We start from the raw sequence: 27,123 nt of genomic DNA on the forward strand, positions 1-27,123 counted from the left end.
CCAGTTTTCCCCCCTTCTAACGAGACACTGATTGAGGAATTTCCAGAGAATTCGCACACATAATGATAACTCGCATAGAGACGTTTCCATGACTGACTGAGACCGAAAAACTACAAAATATCAGGTCAGGCAATCACGAAAATTTGATTTATGAAATACGATAGCAGAAATATGCTCGATCTCTTTCAAAGTGTCATTTTCATTAGAGGAGACTGCAGAGCTGATATGCGTCTCTGGAGGGTGAGGCCCAGCAGAACACTTGTGTATGACGACAGCCAAAGCACGGAGCAGATGATTTCAACTGTTTGGCTGTGCTTTAGGGATTGTAATATGATCCTGGCAGAATTATCTTATTATTAGGGTCTGATGAAGATGGGGTCGCAGTGTGAGTAAACTATGCTGTCATTTGCTAATGGAGAACCATACTCAGCCAGTGTTAGGAGCCTGTTGGCTTACAAATAATATGCAAGACTAATATATAAAAGGGGCAACTGGGAGATATAGCTAGTCAACACCAAAAAATGTATTTCTCCCTCTGTCCTGCTAGCAAAATTGAATCATTGACAGTTTATTGCTATTCTTATTATTATTCCACCCCCACCTAATGGTTCCAGTTTCCGCTAGAGTTATCCTTATAAAACAGACTCCCAAATGTCAATTCAATCAATTAAACACGGCAATAATACCACAAATGGCCAAAGCAAAACAGCACTTTAACAATCAGCATCATTCTGCATCAGTGGCACTGATGTTCCATTAAATACCCTTCTAATCATGGCTTTACAAATGCAGCCTCCTCCCTAAAGCGCGAAGGGCCGCACTGAATGGCGGAAGCTTTGAGGATGGGATTTGAAGAAGCAGTAATCGAGCCTCTCTCGTTCGTGCTGAGACTACCCCACCCAGCCACACATCAAAGCAATCAAGAGCATTAGCATATGCAAAATCCTATCACACAAAACACATGGTTTGGATGCCATTTCCCAATAAACAAGAATCTGTGCACGCCGGCAATATAATCACAGATGCGAGCGCCAAGTCAGTTTTGTGCTCAGACTTCGGCCTTTGCTTTCTTTAGGACTATCATTACTGGAATTGCAATTATTATTTGAGCTCGCTTTTGTTTGTTCTGTTCAGGACCAATTAGAATTTGTTAATTAAAATCTTAATGTCTCCTGTGACACGCGGTGAATTAAAGTTAGCCATTGTTATCGAACAATGACCCGGAATAAACAAAAAGCCAGCGGAAAGGAAGTCAAAGATATGGCCTGAATCAGTCATCCTTTTCATGTTTACTTTGGTCCGGCTCTATATCCAGAAATGAAAGAACTGAGATGCAAATTGCGATTCATTCGCTCTATTATTTTCAAGCAAATTACTTTAAAACTAGATGCAGACGCTGAGTTATTGTGAGGTAAACATCACCAGCGCAGGATGCCACCACATTCCCGTGACCTAATTCCATAATTAACAGAGGTTTGAGACTAAGCAGAGGCATATACACAGAGAGGAGCTGGAAACATTGTGCAGACTGCTGCAAACACATCTTCATTAATTCATTAGAGACTTTGTACCCAAAGGTAAAATAATGATCACCGTTGATCATCCCTCACCTCGATTTGCATGATCTTCAGGAGCAATCAGTAATGCTCAGATGTGCAGAAAGTCGCACAACCCAAGCTTTCTAAGAAACCCTATCTGACTTGTGATTTACATCAGGCAGATGAAATGTTCTCCTGCAGCACAGTGTATTTCTGCTCCTCTCAACCGATCAAACATCGGCGCCCAAAGCTGCTGCATTTCCACAGCAGGTATTAAAACACACAGCGAGAATGTGTGCCATAATACAATGTGTAAAAGGTACTATTGCTGGAAATCAAGTGTTATGCTGCCCTGTTGAGCACTGGCCAACACTCTAAAACCAGGATGGAAACCACAGCCTTTCAACAAGAAATACACAGTGCACAATAGAACAATTGCCCCAAATATTTTCTCTCTCTTGAAGCAGGTTTGTTTATGCTGCGGAGTTCAGTTCAGCCAAATGCATGTTCCAGTGAAAGAAAAGGTTAAGAAAACAAGCAAATCACACATTTCCTATAGAATGACCAGCCTGACTGCTCTAGCACTTCCCTCAGTGGGGGATTTCCTCTGTCTAACGAGGCATTGTATTCTGCAGCTATTGATGCTATTTAGATGATTTGTTTATAGGCATTTTAAAGAGAGCCACAATAAAGTGCAAAGCTTCAGGGAGTCTTTAAAGAAACTGCACCCTCTCATATGAATGGTATGTTTATGGCTTGGCAGGTGAAAAGGAAAGTCGTGGATTTTATACACATATTCATTTGGTTAAAATGAAACAACCAGCTTTATATATAACCAGCCATTATCCTAACTGAAGGCTGAAAGAATATGTGGTCACAGGTGTGCATTTATCAGCATTTAACTGCTGCTCACAGCTCATCTAATCAGAATTTAGAGTCGAAGCTATCCATTTTAAAAAGACTTCCCTTCACAAGTCACTGTATTAACTTTTCTGATCCTGCATGTGCTGTGTCCTTACAGGGAGAAATTGACCAGCTGATTGGCGTTTTTCTGTCCCTAGAGAGAGAACAAAGGTTAAGTTAAATACTAGCACACCGAATTATAGCAGAGTGAGATCTATTAGACAGGCCCCCACATCCGTCAATACTCAGTATGGACGCCGAATTCTGCTGCAAGCCTTCCGCTCTCCATTAAGTTCCCAGTACGCCCGGTCCCCAGGCAGGCCACCGCTAACACTGTCCCTCCGCTGAGTTACAGCTCTCATGGGGCCGCTAGTTCATTTGAAAGCCTTTGTGGGGTGCCATTAATTCTGATAGATAGATATCACTAAATTGCTGAACAAACATCCTACTCAGTCATTTGCATATATTACAATAATGGTGGAAAAAATAAAGTATTCCAACCAATAAGTGTTGTGCGTCTGAGCTACACTGCCAGCATTTTTCCAGTTATTGAGATCTGTTTAAAGCAGAGGACTGTATAACTATATGGTTTTAATGTATGCTGCTCTATCTTGTATATGAAATGCATTTATGTAATGAAAAACTCCCCATCCTGCCTGGGAATGCCTTTATGAGGATATTCCAGGAATACAAACAACACATAATATCCTCCAAAGCATGTGGAAATGCATCAAATTAAAAAAAAAAAAAAGAAGAAATAAAAGAAGATGAAGAAAAAAAACATTAATATGTGAATTGATGCACAGAGATCTTTAGTACTAATGACGGTTTAAATAATGTATATGAGTCAGTGGGAGTCTATTTCATTTTTCCAAATACTCATAATGCATCTGCAACTAGTCTACCATAGCTGACCTAATACTTTAGACAAACATACTCTCGCATGTTCATATTGCAAGAGGGAGTATTGAGCAGTCGGTAATAAAAGTAAATTCCTTTATTTGACTCTAAAAACTAACCCTTATGCATATCAAGAGTTTATTTCTCTCTTGCAACAGCACGCTCAGTGCATTTTCAAACCGGACGTGATTTGATGCCACAATCATTTCTATTTAATGGATCAATATATCAACAGTGCATCGCCATGTAAGCTAATAAATGCATATTTGTTCCAGAGTCTTAAGCACCTTAATGTGAATCTAATATGATATTCCCATATTTGGTGAGATTTTTTAATATTGCGAAATGTCACCTCCACATTTTCAGAGGGGTGTGAAATGTGTACCGCTATTATTGCATTCACTCCTACCTAGGCAAAATTCCTCTACTGTTCTCTCCAGTTAAAGCCGTTTTATCTCATAAAATTTAGTACATACTAGTTCATCTTCGCTGGAAGGGCTCTAAACCTGCAGTTTGAGCTGTCATGAAACCTAAAAAAATCACAAATGTTCTGCATAGGAAATGCCACAATTGTATTGTGTTGGGTCTCCCTGGAGCAGAATAGAATAAAACAAAAAGAATAGTGATTTCAGGGTAGATTAAATCACATGGGGGAAAAAAAGAAGAAATCTGAAGATTCAGACAGTGCCCTCCTGGAGTAGTGTGATTTGGACGAGTATCTACAAGCAACAAAAACACTGTTAACAAGGTAACATCTTTTTCCTTATTCACACAAATTTCCTTTTCCCACACCGTTTAAACAAGCCCTAAAGCTAAATCGTCACGTTAAAAAGTGAATGTTTTAAAAACACTTCCTGCGCTGCAACTCTAAAATAGCATCTCCACACCGTAGTCATTTGTCAAAAGGTCACATTGAGGTCAAACTCATAAAGAGGGGGGCAAGAAGCCAGTTGCTATGGCGAGCAATGGAGTGCACCGAGCAGAAAGCGCACACACACACACCTCCAGCGTTCTCAAATTCAATCACTAAACCTCTATAGCATCTAGCCTGCTGTCCACAATGGCTGAGTGAAACAGCTTTCGGCCTCCTTTAGCTCTGTCACAATGTCTGCCCTGTCATCCGCAAAAGAGCTGGCGCAGCTGTTTGAACGCGCTGTCAGTCAGCATCTCTGCAGCCGGGCTCCGAGACCTCTGAAAACGAGTCGCGACTGGTGCACAATGAGGGTGGAGCCGTTCTCTTTCAGCCATTTCTCACTCACTTTTCTTTCTCTGCTGGTAAAAAGCCCCACTCAAATCATCAAACGGACGTGACTGTATTCAGCCAAGGCTGCACGCCGGCTCTGATGACAGATCAGGTGAGACAGGGACGACATGCGTCTACGTTTGCACTCGGGGCCTGGTCGGCTTTTACAATCCTCTGGGGATGCCGCGAGGCCCCGACGCTGCCGCAGTGTATCCGCGCCTCTCCATTTCCCCTCACTCAAGTTCCAATCCTCCCTGAGTCCTGCTAATCAATGCTTTCGCTAAGGCCACAGAGGTATTCTGGCTTGCTTTTTGTGCCGCACTGCAGGCTAAAGAAGCTCATTGTTCTTAAATCATACAAACCTAAGCAGCCCTCTTCGACTCGGAGCAGATTTTTAATGCGTGCCGGGGCTATTACTCTTATGCCACCCAAAGTGCAGCGTAAGCCCCCCATAAATCTCAACATTGAGCTTGTGAACAAAGAGCTAAAATAAGGTTAACTGCTGTCTTTCCTGTGCTTGAGAAACATATGGGAAGACTCTCAGACTTGATAAGTCATTGATTAATTGTCCTTACACGTAGTTAATAACACCGCTGAGGAACGGCAGGAGTCGCAGTGGGGAAATAAAAGTCAAGCAGTCGCTCAGAACGAGCGCAAAAAGTCAAATTTAAAGCACGATTTAGTGTCAGCTCTGTTTTGGCACGCATAAACATTCACATGTCAGAAAGGAAAAGTCAAACAAGTGTCTAACTTCCTCACTCCTTAGAGTCTGAGAAGTGTTGTGGAATCTAATTCAATTTGAGGCTAGTGAGCACTTGCGTTCCTGTTATCGAAATGGGAGAGGTGCTTTGAGAGCTGATAGCCCTCAGAAAGTCAGAGAGAAGGAGCCTGTGGCTGGTCAGCAGATGAAATCAGCATAGGGTTATAAGTATAGAAGGCTAAGAAGCCCTCCATTAGAGTCTGTGGGGAGAAAGTTGTGCAGTATAAATAGCTCCCAGCCTGAACTCCCTTTGGAAAGCTTGAGAGACGAGGAGAATGCGGATAAACATCTCACTTTGAGACAGCCTATCCAAGCATATACAGTATTTTTGTCTTGCTTTCCATACTTAAACATTAAACATCTTTAAAAACAAGATACATTTAATTGAGAAGCCAAATTGCATAAAAAAGCACGTTTTCAGGGAATACATTTCATTTTTTTTATTCTATTCGCATATTTAGTTTTTCTCCTGTTGTATTCATGCTTAAAAATAAATCAAGACATAAGGAGGAACTTAATCACATACTGTACTAAATTGATAATGTTATAAGTTCTCCATTTCAAAATAAATGCTGTTCTTTTGAACTTTCTATTCATCAAATAATTCAGAAAAAAAGTATAATAACACAAAAAATATCAAGCAGCACAACTGTTTTCAACATTGATAATAATCATAAATGCTTCTTCAGGGAAAGTCAAATTTAAGGCTTTTTAAGACCTTTTAAGACAAAAATAAATCTTGATATTTTCACAGCTGTTGATAATAATTAGATGATATTTTAATGATTGTGTTTTTGTACTGGTACCATGGCTGGTTTAGGCCTGCTGTTGACAGCAGACTCACGAAGATATTCATATTTTTCATACTCTATGCGGTGTTCAGTTCACAGCAGTGACAGAAATATATATTTTTTATTAAGGGGTAATATTTGCCACCTTAAATTGATTTCCAGGGTAGTTTTCACCAATATAAGGAAATTTTTTCTAAATTTATTTAGAGGTAGGCATCACCTCTTATATCACATTCTAACACTCCAATTAAATTCTATTAGAATAATAACACAGTGCCACTGTTACCAGTCAAATTAAATCATTAAATCAAAATCCATCTTTGCAGTGCAGAGGTGACAAAGAAGCGGCATCAGAACTGACATTAATATATTTAAACTCCATTTACAATTGCATAAATAAAGCTATGAGATTCATTTTTTTATTCAATATTTAAATATGAAATTATTTCTAATTTTAACATTTTAATTAAAGGGTAGTTACTTTAAATATGAAACTAAAACTGCAAGTAGGTGGCGGCAATAAGTCTTAATAAGTGAGTTGAGGGAGTCATTCATTCAACAGATTTGTTCAAACGGCTGATTCATTCAGGAGCAAGTAATTGGTCACTGAATCGTTAAAATGATTCGTTCAAAACGCAGATTTCAGTCAAAAAATCATTGCTGTTTGTTGCATTGAGACTCTGCTACGGTTTCATTTAGAAATTCTCGTCGGCGAAATAAAGGGAAAACAAACAATATTGACTATATTGTGTCTAAAAAGTAACTCACAATGTTACCTTGTTAATTTAACCGTTGTATAAAATAAATATCACATTTGCTCATGTGATATTCTAATATAACAACATAATGTGATATAAATATAAGACAAAAAACTCATTTGGGAACATAACTGCACTGACACATCACGCAGTGAAACCAAAGCACGAGAGACAAATGCGATGTCAGCTCACAGTGCCTCGTACATAGTTAAAACAAGGAGTACAATATCATCGTAGACGATAAATATCGCACATAAAGAATGAACTTACAATTGAACTGTCATTTACCAACTTTCTTCTCCCTATCTCTCCTCCTTTCGCATGCAGGAGACAGACGTAGGCATCAAACGGACGTGACTGTATGCTGCCGCGAATTGTCACGTGAACAAGCAAATCCACAAAGATAGAAAAATAAAAAATATGTACGCTTATTAGTTTTAATTTGGAAAGCATTTAGATGCATCTAAGTCAAAGTGTCATCAAAAATGTAAGACCTTTCATAAGTAAAACATTTTAAAGACTTTTTATGGCCTTAAATTTAAAAAAATTAATTTAAGGCTTTTTAAGACTTTTTAAGGATGTGTGGGAAGCCTGTTCTTGAGTGGCAATTCAGCTTATTAGAATGATTTCTGAAGGATCGTGTGACATTGAAGACTGGAGTAACTGCTGCTGAAAAAATTCAGCTTTATCATCACAGGAATAAATTGTGCAGAAACACTAATTATTGTAATAATTTCACAATATTATTTCAGTTTTTTCTCTCCTTCAAATAAATGTAGCCTTGGTGAGCATAAAAGACATATTTCAAAAACACTGAAAAATCTTACCGACTCCAAACTTTTGTATTAACGGGAAAACAAGACAAAAATACTGATTAAGAATTAACAGTGTACTGATCATAGCTTATTGGCAAAGGGACCTCGAGCCTCATTCCTGCACAGGAGCCTATGTTAAACTTTCTATCATGGAAGACAGTAGAAGTAGTAAATGCACTCAAAGGATATCGACATTTTTTCAACAAACTTATCCTGCATGTCATCAGTCTTGGGGAAGTTCTGGATGTCGTTCTCCAGCCTCTGAATATGCCGCTCCATGGTGTCCAGACTGGCTTTCAGGATCTGGGCAGATACTGCAAAAGAAAGATAGGGGAAAAAAAACAAAAAAATTGGTTATGGGTATTCTGCTTAGTTTGTGGTCACAGAAAGAATTTTAATTTGATCCAAGACAAAAAAAAAATACTTTTCATTTATTTACAAATGACTCAAGTCTATGCATGTATGCCTAATTGTACTGAGCCACAGTGACCAGTTGGGCTTTTTTATGTTATTTAATTTATTTTTTAAGTGTTTCAAATTTTTCTCCTATACTGTGTAGGCGGTAGTTGTCAGCCTACTTCATACTGTTTGATGAACTCCAGCGCTCTTATTTAAATTTCAACATCTTGACAAGCAACATATTAAGTCCAGCATCTGATTCAGCCATCAGATATCATTTATATATAATCAAATAAACACTGCACTGAAGCTACTGCCATAGGGTCTGAAGACTTTGATCAGAGACATTATTACTCAAGGCAAAGAATGCAACATTTAATATTGATAAATAATCAGGCATGGAGCATATAGGAATGGTGATTCAGGCAACTTTTGTTTGATTGATCACTTATTTAAAGCACTGATAAATTTGTTAAATTGAAAAAGAAGGAAGATTAAATAAATAAATAAATAAAGTCACTGAGAATAACATGTCATGCTATTGGCTGAAGAAAAGGCCTAAAAATCTTAGTTAGCCAAACAGAATCCATCAACTAATAACATAAGAAAGTTTTCCACGAGGAAAAGGCAGTATGTACATGAAATTATCCATGTTTGTTTAGATCTAATACTGTATGTATTCAATATTTTAAAAACTAAAAGTATTTAAAACACTCTTGGAACTATGAACTAATATTCCATTCAATCAAATTATATATTAATATAATATAAATCAATATAAAACATAAAAAAATATATATATATATATATTCATGAAGCACATACATTATGACCATGCATTTTTATTTCATTGACACGATCAATCCATCCAATTCAGAATTTGAATATGCAGCTGATTCACAATTAACTAATAACTAAACAATTTAGGTTTGACTAATAGGTTTCTAATTTGTCAAATGGTCCTTCTATGTTGTTTTTCTTATCACCCTGTACTGGAGTATATTGGCTGGTTGGTGGTGTAAATCTTGCAGGTGTGCTCAGGTGGACAGGTGTACTGAAGTGATGCTGAAGTTTGCTGACTGCGGCTGCTGTCCTGAAGCTGAGTGGTGTCAGCATGGGTTCAGCTTCATTAATCTCTACATAATCACTGTTTACGGCTCTCCATCTCCCTCTGGACTCACTGTAGTCCTTTCAAGTCTGGACTTCAAAGCGCCAGCAGTGTCTTAGGGGGATCAGTAGGGATGCGGACGCAGTTGTGGCGCCGTATTGTGATTGGTGTATGGCTTTAGCTTTATTGATACACACGGTACGAATGATCATGGCACAAGAAGGTCTGTCTGAGAGGGTCAAAGCTCTGACTCATCAGAGACAAGAGAGGCTTTGTATGGGTCTTAGAGTGGACAAACACTCTTCAATAGGGTTGCCATGAGTAAGCAACCAAGGTGCAGACTCCAGCTCATATTTCAATTAATTAATAATATCTAATATAGGTATGTCAAAAGTAAGATTGCTTACTAAGCATAGGGTTAGTTTAAAAAAAAAAAGGAGGGGGAGGGAGGCAGGAATGCAGATAATATATATGATGATACACTATATACACTATATATGATACAAACACTGTTGATATGCTACAAAAGTTTGGGGTCAGTAATATTTTTTTATTAAAATATATGAATTCTTTTATTCAGAAAGGATGCATTATATTGGTCAAAAGTGACAGTAAATACATGCATAATGTTATAAAATATTTATTGGCAAACAAATACTGATCTTTTGAACTTTCTATTCATAAAAGAATCCTGAAAACTGTTTCCACGAAAATTTTAAGCAGTACCTGTTTTCAACATTGACAGTAATGAGAAATGTTTCTTGAGCAGCAAATCAACATTATTAGATTATATTAGATTTTTGAAGGATCGTGTGACACTGAAAGACAAAAAATTACATTTTAAAATATTACTGTTTTTAATGTATTTTTCATCAATTACTGTAAATGCAGCCTTAGTGAGCTGAGCATAAGAGACAAAACTTTTTTTTTTTATCTTACCGACCCCAAACTTTTGGATGGTACTATTTAGTGACTTACAAAAGTCTGGTTAGCCTATAGCTGCAGGAGTCAATCTCTGTTGTTTCCCGAGGTCAGTGCTAATAACATCTGCTTTAACTTTTCCTACTCGACAATCAAGCCCAAATAGGAGGACAGCGGGCAGCAGCTACAAATCTACTCAAAGCACTAGTACCAACAATATAAAGGGTAGACACCGTGTCATTAGTAGCATGCTGGAGGAAACCCACAACTGGGGATTTACTGTCCCCTAATCAAGGCTTACAAAGCCGAGGTTAACATTCTGTCTGAGGACAGGCCTTGAGAGAGAACAGAAGCAACAGTGAGAGAGAAAATCAAGCGAGGGCACAAGTTTAAGCTTTTTCAGTGATGCTGTCAGGCCGATTCTAAAAGCTAAAACACCATTGGTTTAAAATACTCTGATGACATGTTGCAATGATTTTTATAGGGGGAAAGAGAGAAAATTGTGGGCAGACAGATGATGGAGATGGATAGGAAAGATAGCGTGGTGTGTGCCTCTCAGGACCTGGTGCTGGGGGAATATCGAGAGTGAGAAAAAGCCAGCTCCGAGTTCAACTAATAACATCACTGACTCACTCATTTCACAGGCCTCGCCACTGATGAAACACAAACACCAGGGACCAAATGAAGAAATCTCAGCAGTGTTCCAAAACCTAGGAAGCATCCTTCTGAGGTAACATATAGACTGGCTAAAATTATAGAAGACTGTTCTAAAAACTAGGCATCCAAATTTTACTTTTTCTATTTTATTTTTTTTAATAAATGAATACTTTTATTCAGCAATGATGCAATAAATTGATCACAAGTGAAAGTGAAGACATTTATAATGTTAAAAAAAGAAGATTTCTATTTCAAATAAATGCTGTTCTTTAAACTTTCTATACAACAAAAAAATCCTGGGGAAAAAAAATCAGGGTTTCAACAAAAATATTAAGCAGCACACCTGTTTTCAAAATGTATAATACGATAACAAGAAATGTTACTTGAGCACCAAATCAGCATTTTATAATGATTTCTGGAGTAATGATGCTGACAATTATACTTTTACATCACAGGAATTTTTACATTTTAAAATGTATTAAAATAGAAAACAGCAACTTTAAATTGTAATACTATTTCACAATACAGCTGTTGCTGTATGTATGATCAAATAAATGCTGCTACACTGAGCACAAGAGACTTTCAACAACCTTGAAAAAAAGAAAATCTTAGACACCAAAATGTTTTAACACTATTTAATAAAATACATTTGTTTCCTTGTTTGTATGTTTAACACTATGCCAGCTACCTCGGCTATATTCATGGTGAGAAAGATATTAAAAAGGAACAATTTAAACAGGTTTTTAAAAATTCTAAAACGAGATCTGGTCTTACTTCATTAAAAATCTTTTCATAAGAGTCAACTGAAAATAATGAATTCTAACAGAGTTCAAACTATCACAGTCCATCAAAATATGCTTCAGTAATAATGGATTCTGTCATGAGGGGCATAAAGGAGGATCTTCACCCCTTAACAGAAACATATGAGTTAGTCTGGAGTGCCCTATTCAACAGTGTTTATATGTAATATGATCCCAGCGATTTTCAAAATTGGAATATATTATTAATATTATATTTAAAAAACGTTTTACACCAACCACAGGATTGATTTTGTAAGTTTGTTTGTTATACACCGAACCCATTCAGCTTGAATACAATAAATATACTTGTAATTCAATCAATACTAAATAATATACTGTATAAAATGTAATCAATACCAAAAGTTATCATTATTATTATTATTTTTTTTTAATTAAATGAAAACTATTTTACGCAATATTTCTCTGCTAGGCATTTGAAGCCTATTAGGGTGCCTGACAGGCTGATTGTTAGCTAAGCAACATGCTAATGCAAAACTCTATTAGAATCAACTGAGTGAGTGAAATCAAGCGGACATAATCAATCCCTTCTGAGGTTCCATCTCTGTTATGATACTGACTTAGAAAGTAGCTGCATGTAAGAAGTCAGCAGCAAGACATTTCTGGAGCATTCTCTGTTTACCGCAAAATAAAGTGATTTAGGAACACACGGCCTAGATAATCTATAAATAGATACTTTATTTCCCAATGTGAGCACTTAAGAAATTAATTGCTTAGTTTAATTACTACAATAAATAGGATAATGCCACGGTGTCCAGTACAATCAGGATTTTGACTGTTAATATAGCTATAAAAAAGTTAGAGTGGTAACAGTGTGGGGTACTGCACATGAAAATTAAAATGTTAATATTTCTTTTGATGTTCCTCTGAAAGTACAGGCTCATTATGGGTCAGTTTCAGCTTTTCAGCAATAAATTTGTTTGTCTCAGAAGCAGTTTCCCTCTTCTTAATAGAGAGCCCTGTTGGAAGCCCAAGCAGAATAAAAAAAGGCATCCTTTTGGGATATCATTAGTAAGATTAACAACAAAATAACACTGTTTACAGGGGACCAGTTCTTGCACATTAATGACTTGAACATGCCCATTTCACATGATCTGGAGGGAGAGGGGAGAAAAAGAGAAAAGAAAAAGATAACCCTGAAAAAAATTCCCTGTCCTATTCACAGCAACCATTTATGGGCTTTGGCAATTTAAACTAATGTCTACTGTCTGTGTGGTTCCATAACACCAACTAACAGCGTGTGCTTGAACATTCTTCACCTCCGTAGGTTAACAAAGATTTTGGCTACTGGCTAGTTCCCATTACCAAAGATTCAAACTCACAAAATGTTCACTTTATTGCACTTTGTTAGGGCACGTTCACACAAAGCTCATTTTTTGCATTCCAAATGTGTGATTTTTTTTTCTTAAGTCTATGTATAATCTTTTCAAGGCCAGTCAGTTCACAACTAAACTGGTATTAAAAATTTGTTGTTTCTTTATCTTAAATCACACACACACACACACACACACACACACACACACACACACACACACACACACACACACACACACACACACACACACAAAAAGGTTGCTGTAGCTATGTAGAGCTGAGATTTGAGTGAATTTAAAGATCAATGACTTCGTCGGCATTAGCGCCCATTGTGACGGCATTACACAATAGGACAAACTCCTTGCTGGTTGGCTTCTTAAAGATTTACAGTCAGGGTTTAGTGAGCCCTGCCCTTCTGTTCTGGCTTGCGCTGTGCGATATTCATTCTCAGAGCCAGGGGACAGAAGAGGACCATTTCATTAAGCCCCTTTCCATCTCCTCTCGCCATAAACAGCCATGAAGTAACGTCGCTTGTCATAAAAAAAGAAAGAAGATGCGCTTTGCAAAATACCAAATCATCAGCTGTAATGCCAAGGTGTCAGCGTTACTGTCAGCCATTTGTTGGAGGGCACCATTTCCATGTGAGATTTATAGGTAAGGCGTATCAATATTTCATTGCTGTAGCTGTGATGCTCGGATGATACAATGTGAATTGAGATTTATTTCGGAGCAGGATGCCCTGGTGTAGCATAAGGCATTTGTGATTCAAATAATCTCCACCAACAAAGGAAAACAAAGCATATAATAAAATACAAGGTCACCATGAACAATCATTAAGTGGTTTACAATCAAATGATTGCTTCTTTATCTCCCTGCACGTGAGGATTTGAATTACACAAGAGAGTTCATGCATGAATGAACGGACAGTATGTATGCATTCATAAAAGGTTTTGTGTGAAAGTGTATGAATAGGACACAGGGGAAGAGTGTGTGAGTGAGAAAAATACAGAGAGATGAGGAGGTACCTAAAGAGGTTTATGCATGAAAGCTATGGTCCATCACTTGACATATGTACACCGATAATTGGCAGGGAAGTGGGAAACTTTCATTAAACTCCAATTAGACTGGAGTTCATTGCATTCATCCTGTACCAAAAAAAAAAAAAAAGTTTGATGGGGAGAAGGAAGCAGAACAGGGTATAGCCAGATTATGTCTTTTAATTTGGTATGTAATGAGTTTGAGGCTCAAGAGACCCTTAAAATAAAGACGTTACAGATACCGACACTATCCCCTCTCCAATTCTACCTTATTAACTTTAGAAGGTAAAATGTAGTTCTTCCAATAACGTCTCTTCACAATGAAAAAATGCCTGTCATTGGACAACCATGAATAGATGAGAAACTTCAATCTTTAAAACATATACTAAAAACACTACGTCCTCATTGAAGCGAATCTGAGGATTATTGATCTCAACATACAATAATTACCTCTAAACAAGCAGCTACTTGTATAAGCATTGAACTGATATTTTTTCATTGCAATTTTGAGGCTTTTCTATGTAGTTAATGGAAAATTAAATCTTTTCAGTTTGAAACATTTACGCATCTGCTAGCACTTCTTTGCCACTTAAGAATGAGTAAAGGTAATGGGAAACAGACAGCACAGTAATGGCATATACTTGGCATATTTACTTTAGCAGTACAAAAAGACAAAAGCATATCTACATATCTAAAGAACAAAAGAGCTCAGATCACACTGCATAAAGATGACATGCTTGTGGTGACAAAGCAATGCAATTGCTATCTAATGGCTATTATGCTGTGCTAAATGCTGAAATAGTGGGTTATTTTAGTTAAAGCAAAAGTCAATTTGAAGAAAAGAAAATATGTATTATTAGTAATTAAATTATTTAAATACTTGATGACTTTTAACACCACTGTGCAGTCCAAGAAGAGTTATGCAAACTACACAAGATAAATATAATATTAATAAAGTGCATAAAAGTTAAAAATGTGCAGTTTTACAGACATTTATCCTTTAATAATAATAACAATAATGATAATAACTGAGAAGCACGGTTTAGAAAACCGACTAATAATACTTATTGACTGTTCAGTAATAATAAAAATAACTAGAAACAGAAAACAACCAGTAGCCTACATAGTTTGTGCCCAAATCAATTAACTCCTGTTCAAAAACAGTGTAAATCCACAATACATTTTGTGCAGAGCATAATTACTAGTCACCATCAATGGGTTGCTAATCGGATGGAGGGGAAACAAGGCAACAAATCCTTTTACATTCGCTCCATTTATTATTTTAATATGCGTTTTCATGAAATCCCTCACTTTTTAATTCATAATTAAGGATTTATTGACTGATTTGATCATCTGAGAGCTTTTGTATTTAAAAAACCTTAAGGTTGAAATATGATTCAAAACGAGCTGCTAGCCACAGGAGATTCCAGCTGATGAAATAAAAATATTTCTGGAATGTTAAGAGTAAATAAAACTGGATAAAATGAAGACAACAAGGGGTCCGTGAGGAGGGGCACTCTAATACCACTCAATCCATTGATAGTGAAATATAAACAATCCCACACCACATGATTCACTGTAAACTACTTACAACATCTGAAATTTAAAAGAAAAAGGATCAAACAACATAACTCTAAAACCATGAGCAAATCCCATTTCCCATCTGAATGAGATGAGCAATTCTAGATTACCCATTCACATTCACGTCACATCAATACAAATACTGGCTCTGTCTATGCTGGCCGCTGGCCATCAAGCGTGTGATTGGGAATCGTCAGCCTCTGTCCGCTCTTTTTAACGGACACCCATTTTGGAGGAGAGGATTTGCCATACAGGAGCAGTGAGGCTGGAAATAAAAGTGTTCTTTCCCTCCTCAGCTTCCCTTAGGATCCTGTAAACAGCGCTGGCTTGGCGATAATGCCACTCTATTGTGAAAAGCTCATTGGTTCAATGACATCCCTTCACAACTGAGGCTCTAAAAGGACCTGGTTTGGATGCAATTATTTAGCTCAAACTACCGATAGAGATGATAGATAAACTGTGGAAAGAAAAATAAATAAATATAAAACTCTTTCTGTGACCTAAAAGAACGATTATTTTAAAAAAAGAAGGCATCAAACATCTGTATCGAACACATATGACATTGCATTCATACACTTTGGAAAACATACTGCCTTTGACAGCCATAGTGACAACAGATAGCTGACGCACCTTCTCAGAGGGACACATAAATGGAGCCAATTATAACACATTTTGATATATGAGAGAGTTTAGACATCAACCCAAGGTGCTGACAATTCCCTGGGAGTACATTTTCCTGGGATTGGAGAAGAAATCAGACTCGCAGAGGGAGAAAGGGAAAGATGCATGGAGGGCGAGCAGTAAAGCATGGTGCATTGACCTATCGATCTTTGCCCTCTAGAAAAGAAAAGACCGAAAGATTTTCAAGTTACACACATGCGTGACTTGTAGTTCTTTTACAACACGCCACTGGGCAGAATCACTAAACTGTCTAACGAGCAGTGAGTGATACCAGTTGCATCGGTCGCCCAGCTCTTTATACCAAGTTAACCCGAGTAGCTCGAAAGGGATGACCCACTGAGAGAGGAATACACATTGAGCAGGCACTGTCAGCTAGGGGCCTCAGGCGCTCTGGGGGAATTCTGGGCTGTGCAGGTGCAGGGGGTAGAGGGTGTGGGTGGGCCATGTTTATGTGTTATGAATACTGGTGAACAGATTGTGGAGCTGGGGGATATTTATAGGAAACACACACCTTTGTCCTCCACTGCTTCACTACCTACATGCCCTTGGGTGATTGTGCCCCTATTGGGGGCACTTACAAACTAGAGCGCTGAGGAAGCCTCGGACAGTGTAAGATCCATTTAGAAAGTGCCAAGTTGTGAAGTTATTTAATTCATGCAAAAAAAATCAATATATTTTCAAATAAGAATGAAGCAGCATTTCTATTCCATATGTTCAAGTGAACAACAATAGTGTGTCATACAGTTCTGAGGGGTTATAGTATAATTTAGTTACATGACAGGTAAAAATTACGACTTTTTTGATGTCCTTCTAGGAACATTGTTATTAAATATTTAGTAGTTTATGATTTATTATCGAATAAATATATAAATACATAGAAGGAAGAAAGAAATGAAGGAAGGAAGGAAGGAAGGAAGGATGGATGGATCTAATGTACATGGGAAATAACATCTTTGAGTCATAAAGGGGGGTACGTTTATAGCAAGGTATTCCAGAGAGATTTTAAAAAAGTTGCAGGATTTCTGAAGTGGGAGTTAGCTGCTTATTACTGCTTATTTAGTGCATAGATAAGCTTATTTGAGGAAAATTGTGGATCAGTATTCATAAAGTCTGATACAGACAGAGCAGGAAGGGCAGACACATCCATAGATGTTTTAACATCAGCTTACTGTTTAATATCACATCTCTAAACTCAGGCTAACGAATACCACAGCATGAGCGTCTATACTTTCATTTTAGAGAAGGATTTCAATGACTGGTATTTCTGAGATAATACTGCAAACTGCCTCTCAAGAGTGAAGTGCACTGGGATAAATGAGAAAGAACCAGAGGCTAATTGAAATGGTGCTAGGTGAGAGAATGACAGTGTACGGAAGAGCACATTCCAGGGCCCAGTTTTATGATAGGGCCCCTCTCAACAGTGGAGAAAGGTTTGCTACATTTCAATTAGATCTCAAACACATGTCCAAATCCATCAGAAAAGGATGCTAGGACAACTGACAGACAGGGCAGGACTTCTCATTGGTCCACAGGCAGTGTCTGCCCTACACCCATGTTGAGACTGAAACAAAGGGAGGCCACAATGATCCATCCAAACCATTCATAACACTGACAGCTATTTGTAGTGCAGAATCTTACACAAATTCAGCCGGTAATGTACAATTGAATACATGCATGACAGGTCAAACTTTTCCCATCTTGTTTGGACTCTATTTGTTTAGAACACTGACAGAGGTATTCTAGTGGTTGTTGGGAAAATGGGGAAACGTTAAAGACACTTTAAAGACTTTTAACTGTGTGCTTTATGCAAATGCATTCCACAGAGGAAAGAATGGTGTGCCACACTGTTTGTGCCCCCTCTGATGCTAGCAGCCAATCATAGCACTGGAATTGAGAAGCACTAAATTGCAATCTCCTCCTCATCAGAAGGGGATACATTCATGTACCCTTTCAACAGACACTCCTTGTTCTGAGTCTCCAGATCATCCAGTGAGACATTAACAGATACTCCCATGTTCTGAGTCTCTCACCCGGTGAGACAATAGCTGATACACCGTTCCGACTCTCCCATCTAGAGAGACTGCAACAGATGTGCCGTCCTGAGCCTTCAGTCTGTGAGGAAACAGACATTAACAAATACTATGTTCTGAGTCTTAGTCCAGCGAGACATACCAGAGAGACAAAAGTGGATTGGCCAAGTTTTGAGTGTTTGGGTCAGAGGCAGAAGACATACAGACACATTTGCAACAAGGTTAAGCTCAGGAGAGCAAACCCTCACTTCAAGGTACCTTCATCTGTGTGTTCCAGAATGTTAAGGACCTTCTGCTTCTTTTAGCACACCTTTTGAGACTCCAGGAGAACAGCATCCCACATAGTTTCATGTTCAAGGCTGTTTACACAGATTCCGGCTCCTTTCCCCACTGAATTGTATCTGCACTGCACAACCAGTGAAAGACGTCACCGCCATCGGACTGCTTAGTCGACCACGTGGAATGTAAATGTCACTTAATCAAACCTCTTTCCGGAGACCTTGGCATTGTTATATATTACCAGTATTTTATTTTATAATTTACATTAGAAGTAATATAACTGATGCTAGTTAATAACAAATAATCGTTAATTTATTTTTTGATGCATAACACGATTGTTTACCTTATTTGTTTCAGAGAAACAACAATTTATCTTTCCATAAGATAACATAACTCTGCCATGGCCATACCCAATTAATTCACTTGTATTTTATCCATCTTATGCACTTTATTCCTTTATCCCTGATTCCTTTATTCCTTTAGTTGTGTTGATTTACTCTTTTTTTATTAAATCTTTTTGTTAATAAAATCTATTTTATTACACTTGTGTCTTCCTTGTGTTGATAATATAGAAGAGCCTCTACAAGTTAGCTGATATCTAACAAATCCTTCAGATTGATCAGATGACAAACTTCCTTCAATCTACATCATTTTTTATTTTTTCAACAATCTTTGATTGTTCTTTTATTTCATGGTGAAATTCCTGGATGGTGCCACATAATCTGAGAAGGAATTATCTGACACTTTCACACTCACCTTAAGTGATGTGAGCAAAACTCACAATATCATTTGGTGCCCAAATAGACCAAATCATATGGTCAAAAAACTTGGTGAATTGGTGAAAAAACAATTTATGGTGCCCATTTTAAGCATAAATCATTAGTGAGGTTGACTTATGTCTTCACACTCATTCATGGCTTCAAAGTCATATGCTATCACATGGTCCACAAAACAGACCTTAAAGGGGCACAGTCCACCAGCTGAATGACATTTCAGCACTGAGGAAAGTTTCATGCGGCAGTTGCTCTATTTGTCAGGCTGATAAGCATGTGTACAGTCTCCATAATGCAATGCAGGAATGCAAGTCCATGAATAAAAGATCAGTATCTTTGACCGTCATACTGAACCTAGTGGAACACCTCAGGATTCTGAAAAAAATGTTCACAATTGCCATAATCAGTGAGAAGAAGAAGAAGAAGAAGAAGAATTAGATATGTTATTACATGTAGATATGTAATTAGACATGTTAATTAGATATGTTTTTAGCTGAGTCTTGAATGTAGCCACATATGAGATATTACAAAGTGTAAGGGGTAGTGAATTCCATAATTTAGGAGAATTAACACTAAATGACCTTCCACCTACAGTAGACAACCGGAAACGAGGGATGGGCAATAAACCAAGTTCAGCTGATCTAAGGGACCGGGCAGGGCGGTAAGAGTAAAGTAGATCAGACAGATGTGGAGGTGCAAAACCATTTAATGCCTTAAAAGTTAGAAGTAATACCTTAAAGTGAATACGTGATGCCATGGGTAGCCAAGTGAAGGTCTTGAAGCAGAGGAGTAATGTGAGCAGAACGCCTGGTGGAGGAGAGAACTCTTGCTGCTGAGTTTTGAACATACTGTAATCTTGCAATATTATTCATTTTTTTGGGCAGACCAAGAAATAGAGCATTGCTATAATCCAGACGTGATGTGATTAATGCATGAATTAAGGTTTCAGCATCAGCTAAAGTGAGAGAAGATCGAAGACGTGCAATATTACGAAGATGGAAAAAAGAGTTTTTAACAAGAGAAGAAATATGAGAGCCAAAAGATAGAGTTGAGTCGATTACGACAACAAAGTTACGAATAGATGACAAAAGCTTAACATGAACTCCATCAATATCAAAGGACAGGTCCATCCTTTTGACTGAGGCAGCAGAGCCAATCACCAATATCTCAGTTTTTTTATTATTTAATTTGAGGAAATTCAGGGACAATCCAATGCTTGGAAAGAGCGGAACCACTGATGCCGATATCAGAAAGCCAAGAGTGGGGGTCACCACAAGCCATTTTTAATTCTGCTGGGACAATGGCGGAAGCCAAACTACAGTTTATCATATGTGTTATGAAGGGTGCAACCTCGAGGACACACATCTTAAGCAAAACAGTAGATGAAGGATCAAGCTGGCAGGATGTGGAATTAGACTTCACAATTAGATCACTTATGGCAACAGGAGTAGTCAGAGTAAAAGCAGAGAGAGAGTTTGTTGAGTGAGCTGAATCAGATAACATCAAATTAACATCTGTGTCACTTGTATGAGGGGTGTCTTTGGTGATGGATTCAGTGATTTTCAATTTCAGTTTGTCTGAAAATAATTTGGAAAAGCTATTCACAATCACCCAAGAGCCCGAAATAACATGTTGTGGTGGATTAGTGAGTTTGTTAACCATAGCAAAGAGTGATTTGGGCCTGCACGTGGAATTCCTAATTGTAGAGGAGAAATAAGAGGATCTTGCATCGTTGAGGGCTGTACGGTAGTTGAACAAATGTTTTTTTAAAAGCCAGAGAGTGCACAATGAGTCCAGTTTTCCTGTATAGTCTTTCTAGGCGGCGACCCTCAGTTTTCATCGTTCGAAGTTCAGGAGTGAACCAGGGTGAGGCACGAGTAGATGGAACCAGTCTAGTTTTAACAGGAGCATGCTTCTCAAGTATTTGAGAAAAAGCATTATTGTAAATACAGCAGATTTCTGACGGACAGTTAGATAGTAAACATTCTGACAAAGTTGAAGCCCTAATTGAAACAGAGAAAGAAGATGGATTGACAGAATTGATTTTACGAAAGGTGAGCATTTTCTTCAGTGGTGATATAGATATTGGAAAACTAAAACGTAATGAAGTTTATGAGTTTGTGATCTGAGAAAGCAAAATCAGAGCCACTAACAAGCATATTATATAAGCCAGATGTACATATGAGATCCAGTATATGGCCCCTGAAGTGAGTAGCAAAAGTTACATGTTAAGTTGAGTTGAGTTGAGTTAAGTTGAAACAGTTCAGCACAGACATCAATTATTTGCATTGTGCAGTGTTTTCATGTATATTAAAATCACCAAGCAAAATAACAGATGAATGACTACCACAGACAAGAGTAAGTAACTCACTAATCTCAGAGAAAAAGTCAGAGGGAAATTTTGGAGGTCGGTAAATTAAGATTACAGCCAGTGACGTTTGGCCAGTCATTTTCAGCACTAGGTATTCAAATGCTGCAACATCATGAAGCTCGATCTTGGATATTTTAATAGTCTCACGGCAAACTACAGCCAGCCCTCCACCTCTACGATGAAGACGCGGTTGAGAGAAATAGATGTACCCAGGTGGTGTTAAAAGGTTCAAGTTGAAAAGGTCATTAGGCACCTGCCAGGTTTTCGTTAAAAGTAGCATGTCAAGGTTTGTGTCAATGATTATGTTATTCAACAGTGATGCTTTATCAGTTAAAGAGCAAGTGTTCATCAGCACACATCGCAAGTCTGAAGATGCGTGTCTACAGGTTCTAAGGTCGGGATCAAAACGGAATGATCTTAGATTTCCAAAGTTGATAAGTCGATTTTCCTGCTGTGTTTTACCCGAAGCACGGGTGTTGGTATAGACAACCGGAATATTATTTGAAGACAAGCAGTGATAAATCCGAAGTTTCTTCCACGAACGGTGTATGTAGCGAGGTTGGTGTAAAACTCCAAGTTGTTCACACCATTTATAAGTGTCTGGAGCCAAGCAGAAAGATCCTTTTAATGTTCTGAGTTGAGCAGCAGAAAATTGTAAAGCCATCTCGGGAAAAATAATTTGATTAACGTCATCCAAAAACAGCACAAAAAGACCAAAAAAAAAAAAAAACCTGCAAATGGATACGCAACGACATGACCAGTGATGACCAATGTGACCCACACAACATTTTATCGGTTTAACTGCGTTAGCCAGAACCGTATCGGATCCATAATCCACACAATCCACAGAAGGGAAGGCTATACCCAACCATACCAAAGACTGACACCACAAAAAGATAAAGAGATATAAGGATAGGAATGGAGAGGGCTCGAAGACGATCTGTGTGACAGGATAACGGAGACTGCCGGGTCAGTTATCCAAAACTTTTTGAGTGAGTCAAGTAGTCCAGGAAATAATCCAAGAATGTCGATTCCCAGAAAAAACATATCCAAAAACAAACGTAACAGTCAACAATAGCAGACAGACAGGTACCAGCGTGAAGCGGCAGCACAAGCACGCCTACACTGTAAGCAATTGCTGTAAATTTACAGCCAATTTCCAACACTAAAATACTGTTTTCATGTTAAACAGTTTAGTACTGTAGTTAGCAATGCATTGTGGGTTGCTTAACTTGGAGCAACAGGACAGAGGACCTAAACAGTATGATGATGTTTTAAATTACAGGAAACTACAGTATTTTTTAGAAACTGCGTTGACTGGAGAATTTGGAGCACGGTCAGAAGTTTGATACAACGTTAGTCTTTTAAATTGAGGCTATAGCCTACTGCTTTTGTTTTGGTAAAATTTCTTTAAAAAAAATACAGAAATAATTTGCCATCAACTTCCTGAAAGGACTTCAGGAACCATCATTTGGAAAGGAGATTTTCCAGAAGACGACGCACAATTTAAATGACGTGCATGCTACACATCATCGAGTGTTCTTCATCAACATCGGGTCTTCTACAAATTAAAAGGTAATTAAAATCTTATTCATATTGCCAAGAATGTTTGATATCAAACTGATTCTCAGGAGCTTGTCTTGCTAGGGATTTTAACATGTCATTATCAGCGAGGCTTAGATTTGAATAGACAAAACAATATTACTTTTGGGTGTTTTTTTGTTTAATTTTGAAACATTAGTCGAACGTCTGCATCCGAGGAACAACACTTGTTAACCGGTAAGAGAGGCAATCGGCAGATGGAGGCAGCAGGAAAATAAATTAGCAATAATTAGCTTACATCTTGCCCGGTGATTAAGGATTTAACCAAACCATAAGATTATTGGAACATCGGCTAACCGAGATGGTTTTGGTGAGTTTTATTTTGTTTGTGTCAACTTTTAATGTGTTTTACAAACAGTTAACAAGAAAATTAAGCTAACGTTAATTGTAGTTCGGTTAAAGAGAGACACTTGAATCCTCAAGGCTTTGCATTTTTCTGTTTAAACGGAAAATTGGTGAGAAAATATTGCCTTTCTGGACTCCTTGTGAATGCATTTTGTTTATTTATACTGATCCTCCTTACAGATGTAAGTTTTATTTTTTTATTTATCCACAAAAGGGTGCATACTACTTTTTAGACATTTGCAGTAGAACTCCCCAAGACCTGTACAAATAAAATTGTTACCCTTTACCCAATTTTGAATGCTAAATCTATTTAGCAGTTTGACTGTAGATACTTCAGAAGCCTACCTCATTCACCTCTAGGTTACTCTCACCTAGTGTTTATTATTGACCTTTTAACAATTTTTCTTCTTAAAAATCGTATTATAGTAAGCATATGTATTTGTTCCCTAAAGGTGTCTGCCACTGCAGCTGACGTTGAGACAACTCTTAGTCTTCCTGCAAGTCCTCGCCTGATACTGCCTGGTATACATTTCATTTAAATTCCTTGATAGACACATTATATATACAGTATCATATCGACCATTCATCTTGAGTTTACAAATGTTTACACAAGGTAACATGCATTCCCATGTTGTTATGACTTAAAGTTTCAGGTGCAACAGGGCAAGTCACAATTAAAGGTTGGATGATCACTTTTGAGGGCCGTGTAATATCTGAGGGCATCACACCAACATTTGCAACGGGACTTGCTGCTGTGTTTGCAATCTACTATATATTCAACCTTCAATATCAAGATGAGGCAGCCTGCACTCTGGAATTCATTCAGAGGTAAAACCCCTTCATTCCTTGTCATCATTATATGGATATATACAATTAAATTAATGTGTATGTGTTTGTATTTTTGCATAAAATGGTATTAGTACTGTATATTTCAAGCCACAAAACACACACACACACACACACACACACACACACACAGGGTATTTTTTTGGGCTATATAGGCTTTATCATAATTCCATTTGATGTCACTTCTATATGTCATTCAAGTCCACTCTATTTGTGCAATGAAGAAAGACAAAACACAATTAATTGCATTTAATTGAAAACAGTAAGTTGTTGCAACCCCACTCTGATCTTAGACTATTTTGATTTTAGGCACTTCATTGGTATAAATCCAGAGAGAGGGACAAAGGCCTAAGTGACGAGATTACTTTTTGCGCGCAAAAAAACAAACAAAAATAATGACTTCATTCAACTATTCATTTTCTTCTGAGTGGGTCTGAGTATACAGTATTCACGTATTGTAACTGCGCAGCGCTTCTGGGTTGTACATCACCACGTAGGCTCACTATTGGCCGACGCTGGTCATGTGTGTGATGCGTGTGATGTACAACCCAGAAGCGCTGCGCTGTTACACTACGTGAATATTCAAGAAAATGAATAGTTGAATGAAGTCGTTATTTTTGTTTGTTTTTTGCGCACAAAAAGTATTCTCGTCACTGATAAACGTATGGTTGAGCCACTGTAGTCACTTGGACTATTTTAACAATGTCTTTAATAACTTTTCTGGGCGGGCAATTTTCAGTCCCTTAGAAGCCTATGGAGGAGTGATCAGCTCTCAGATTTAATCAAAAATATCTTAATTTGTGTTCTGAAGATGAACGAAAGTCTTATGGGGTTGGAACAACATGAGGGTGAGTGATCACTGACAGAATTTTCATTTTTGGGTGAACTAACCCTTTAAATAAAACAAAAAAGTCAACTATAGATTATGCCCTTCACGTTTGGTAAAGGGTTAGGGGCAGTCTCTGACGAGCAATCTAAGAGTTTAAGTTTATTGCCATAGTCTAAAGCAGACACTATACTTTTCCATTTTTTGTATTCATGTTGATATTAACATTGCTCTTTGAAATAAAGGTATTTGACATTGAAGTTTGTATTGCTTATTTTGCATAATATTCACAATAATGTATATCTTAAGCAACTGTCTATAGGCCTGAGAATAATGAAGTTTATTGCAATCAACACTGATTGCGATAAAGACTGATATTTTAGTAAACTGATAAATTTAGTTATTGTATTATCTACTGTGACTGTCTACACTACAGTAAACTGTGACAAGTTAAAGTAACAACCTAAACAATATTGTAATTTCCAAATAATCACAGAAATATGCATTTGTGAAACCATTCAACAGTGTGACTACAGAAATATACTGTATTTCTGGTTTACAGACTACTACTGTAAAATTACGGTATATTGCTGGCGTCTTTACTGCCAGCTCTTTACTGTAAATTATAGAAATACAGAAATATACCATTTTTCTGGTTTACAGACTACTACCGTAAAGTCATTTTACGTTTGAATACCGTAAAAATAACGGTATACTGCTGGCGTCTCTGCTGCCAGCTCTTTACTGTTATTTTACAGGAAAATTTTTTACAGTGTAGCGTTCTCATTTCTTGAGAAAAAAATTCAGTGAGACAATATTTGTTTATAGTGATACAAATAATATTTCATTATTTGCACAAAGATGTAGCTCTTATTTAGATTTTATTTTCATCAATGAATTAACAAATGAAGACAATTATATGGAGGAATGGCATACAATGTTTCAAACAGCCATTTGGTTAAGAAATATAATTTTCACGCTTCCTTATGTGCATATATTGTGAATGTCTCATTGTGCATGATTATCACCAGCAATTTCATCACTGCTCTCATTTCTAGCTCAAGAGCTCCCTCTGTGAGAAACATCATGACGTGAGAGAGAACGTCTGCACTTATCTGAGCTCATTTCATAGGAAGTTAAAAGTTACTTTTTGGATTGAAGGGGAAAAAAACAAAACAATTGTTTTTATATGAATCAATTGAAAACAAGTGTACAATCTAATCAGTTTCAGGAAACAAACAAGCAAACAAAACAAAAAGGCTTGAAGGTATAGATGTGCACAACTGATTTGAGCCGTTCCATGGATCGCTCATTATGTGAAACAATACACTGTAAGGGCACACCTGACTTCATTGACCATTTCCTAGCTCTGATTAAAGGCTGAATAAAGCCTCACTTCATCATTGACACAGTTATTTCAAATAAATGAGAGGCATTGAAAACATGGTGCCTCCAGTGTCGGGGTTCTCTGCTCTCGCAGCATAAATGTCCACCATAGATAATCAATGAGGCTTTGTAATGAAGACTTTTGTTCATTGGGGAAGAGGCTTTTAGATGATCGGTCACACTAGCTTTGTTCTGGAAACAGGGCTGGGGTAAAACCCAAGAGTTATTTTTAGACACATGCAACAGCCCAGAAAAACATGAAAGTGAATGCAGCAGTGAAATTTACCACATTACACTTTATGACTATTATTAAAAAAGGAACTCTGTATATTATTAGACGGCTCCAGTCGTGGCAAAATACACGAAAAAATTATCTAGATACTGTGTATATAACTGTGCAGCACCCATAGAGGCCAGATAGATAGATAGATAGATAGATAG

The 27,123-nt window shown here is 37.5% G+C and overlaps 1 protein-coding gene across 7 annotated transcripts in view; it reads right to left on the reverse strand.

The window, feature by feature from the left end:
* diaph2 (diaphanous-related formin 2) overlaps positions 1-27,123 on the reverse strand; it is a 444,655-nt gene that overhangs the window by 99,073 nt on the left and 318,459 nt on the right. For all 7 annotated transcript variants that reach the window (XM_084132527.1, XM_084132524.1, XM_084132525.1 and 4 more), the window contains one exon: positions 7,898-8,022. In XM_084132527.1, coding sequence (XP_083988653.1) covers positions 7,898-8,022 — 125 coding nt within the window. The remainder of the gene's footprint in view (positions 1-7,897; positions 8,023-27,123) is intronic.

Source organism: Abramis brama (assembly GCF_963993115.1).
Source record: "Abramis brama genome assembly, chromosome: 13".
Lineage (NCBI taxonomy): Eukaryota > Metazoa > Chordata > Actinopteri > Cypriniformes > Leuciscidae > Abramis > Abramis brama.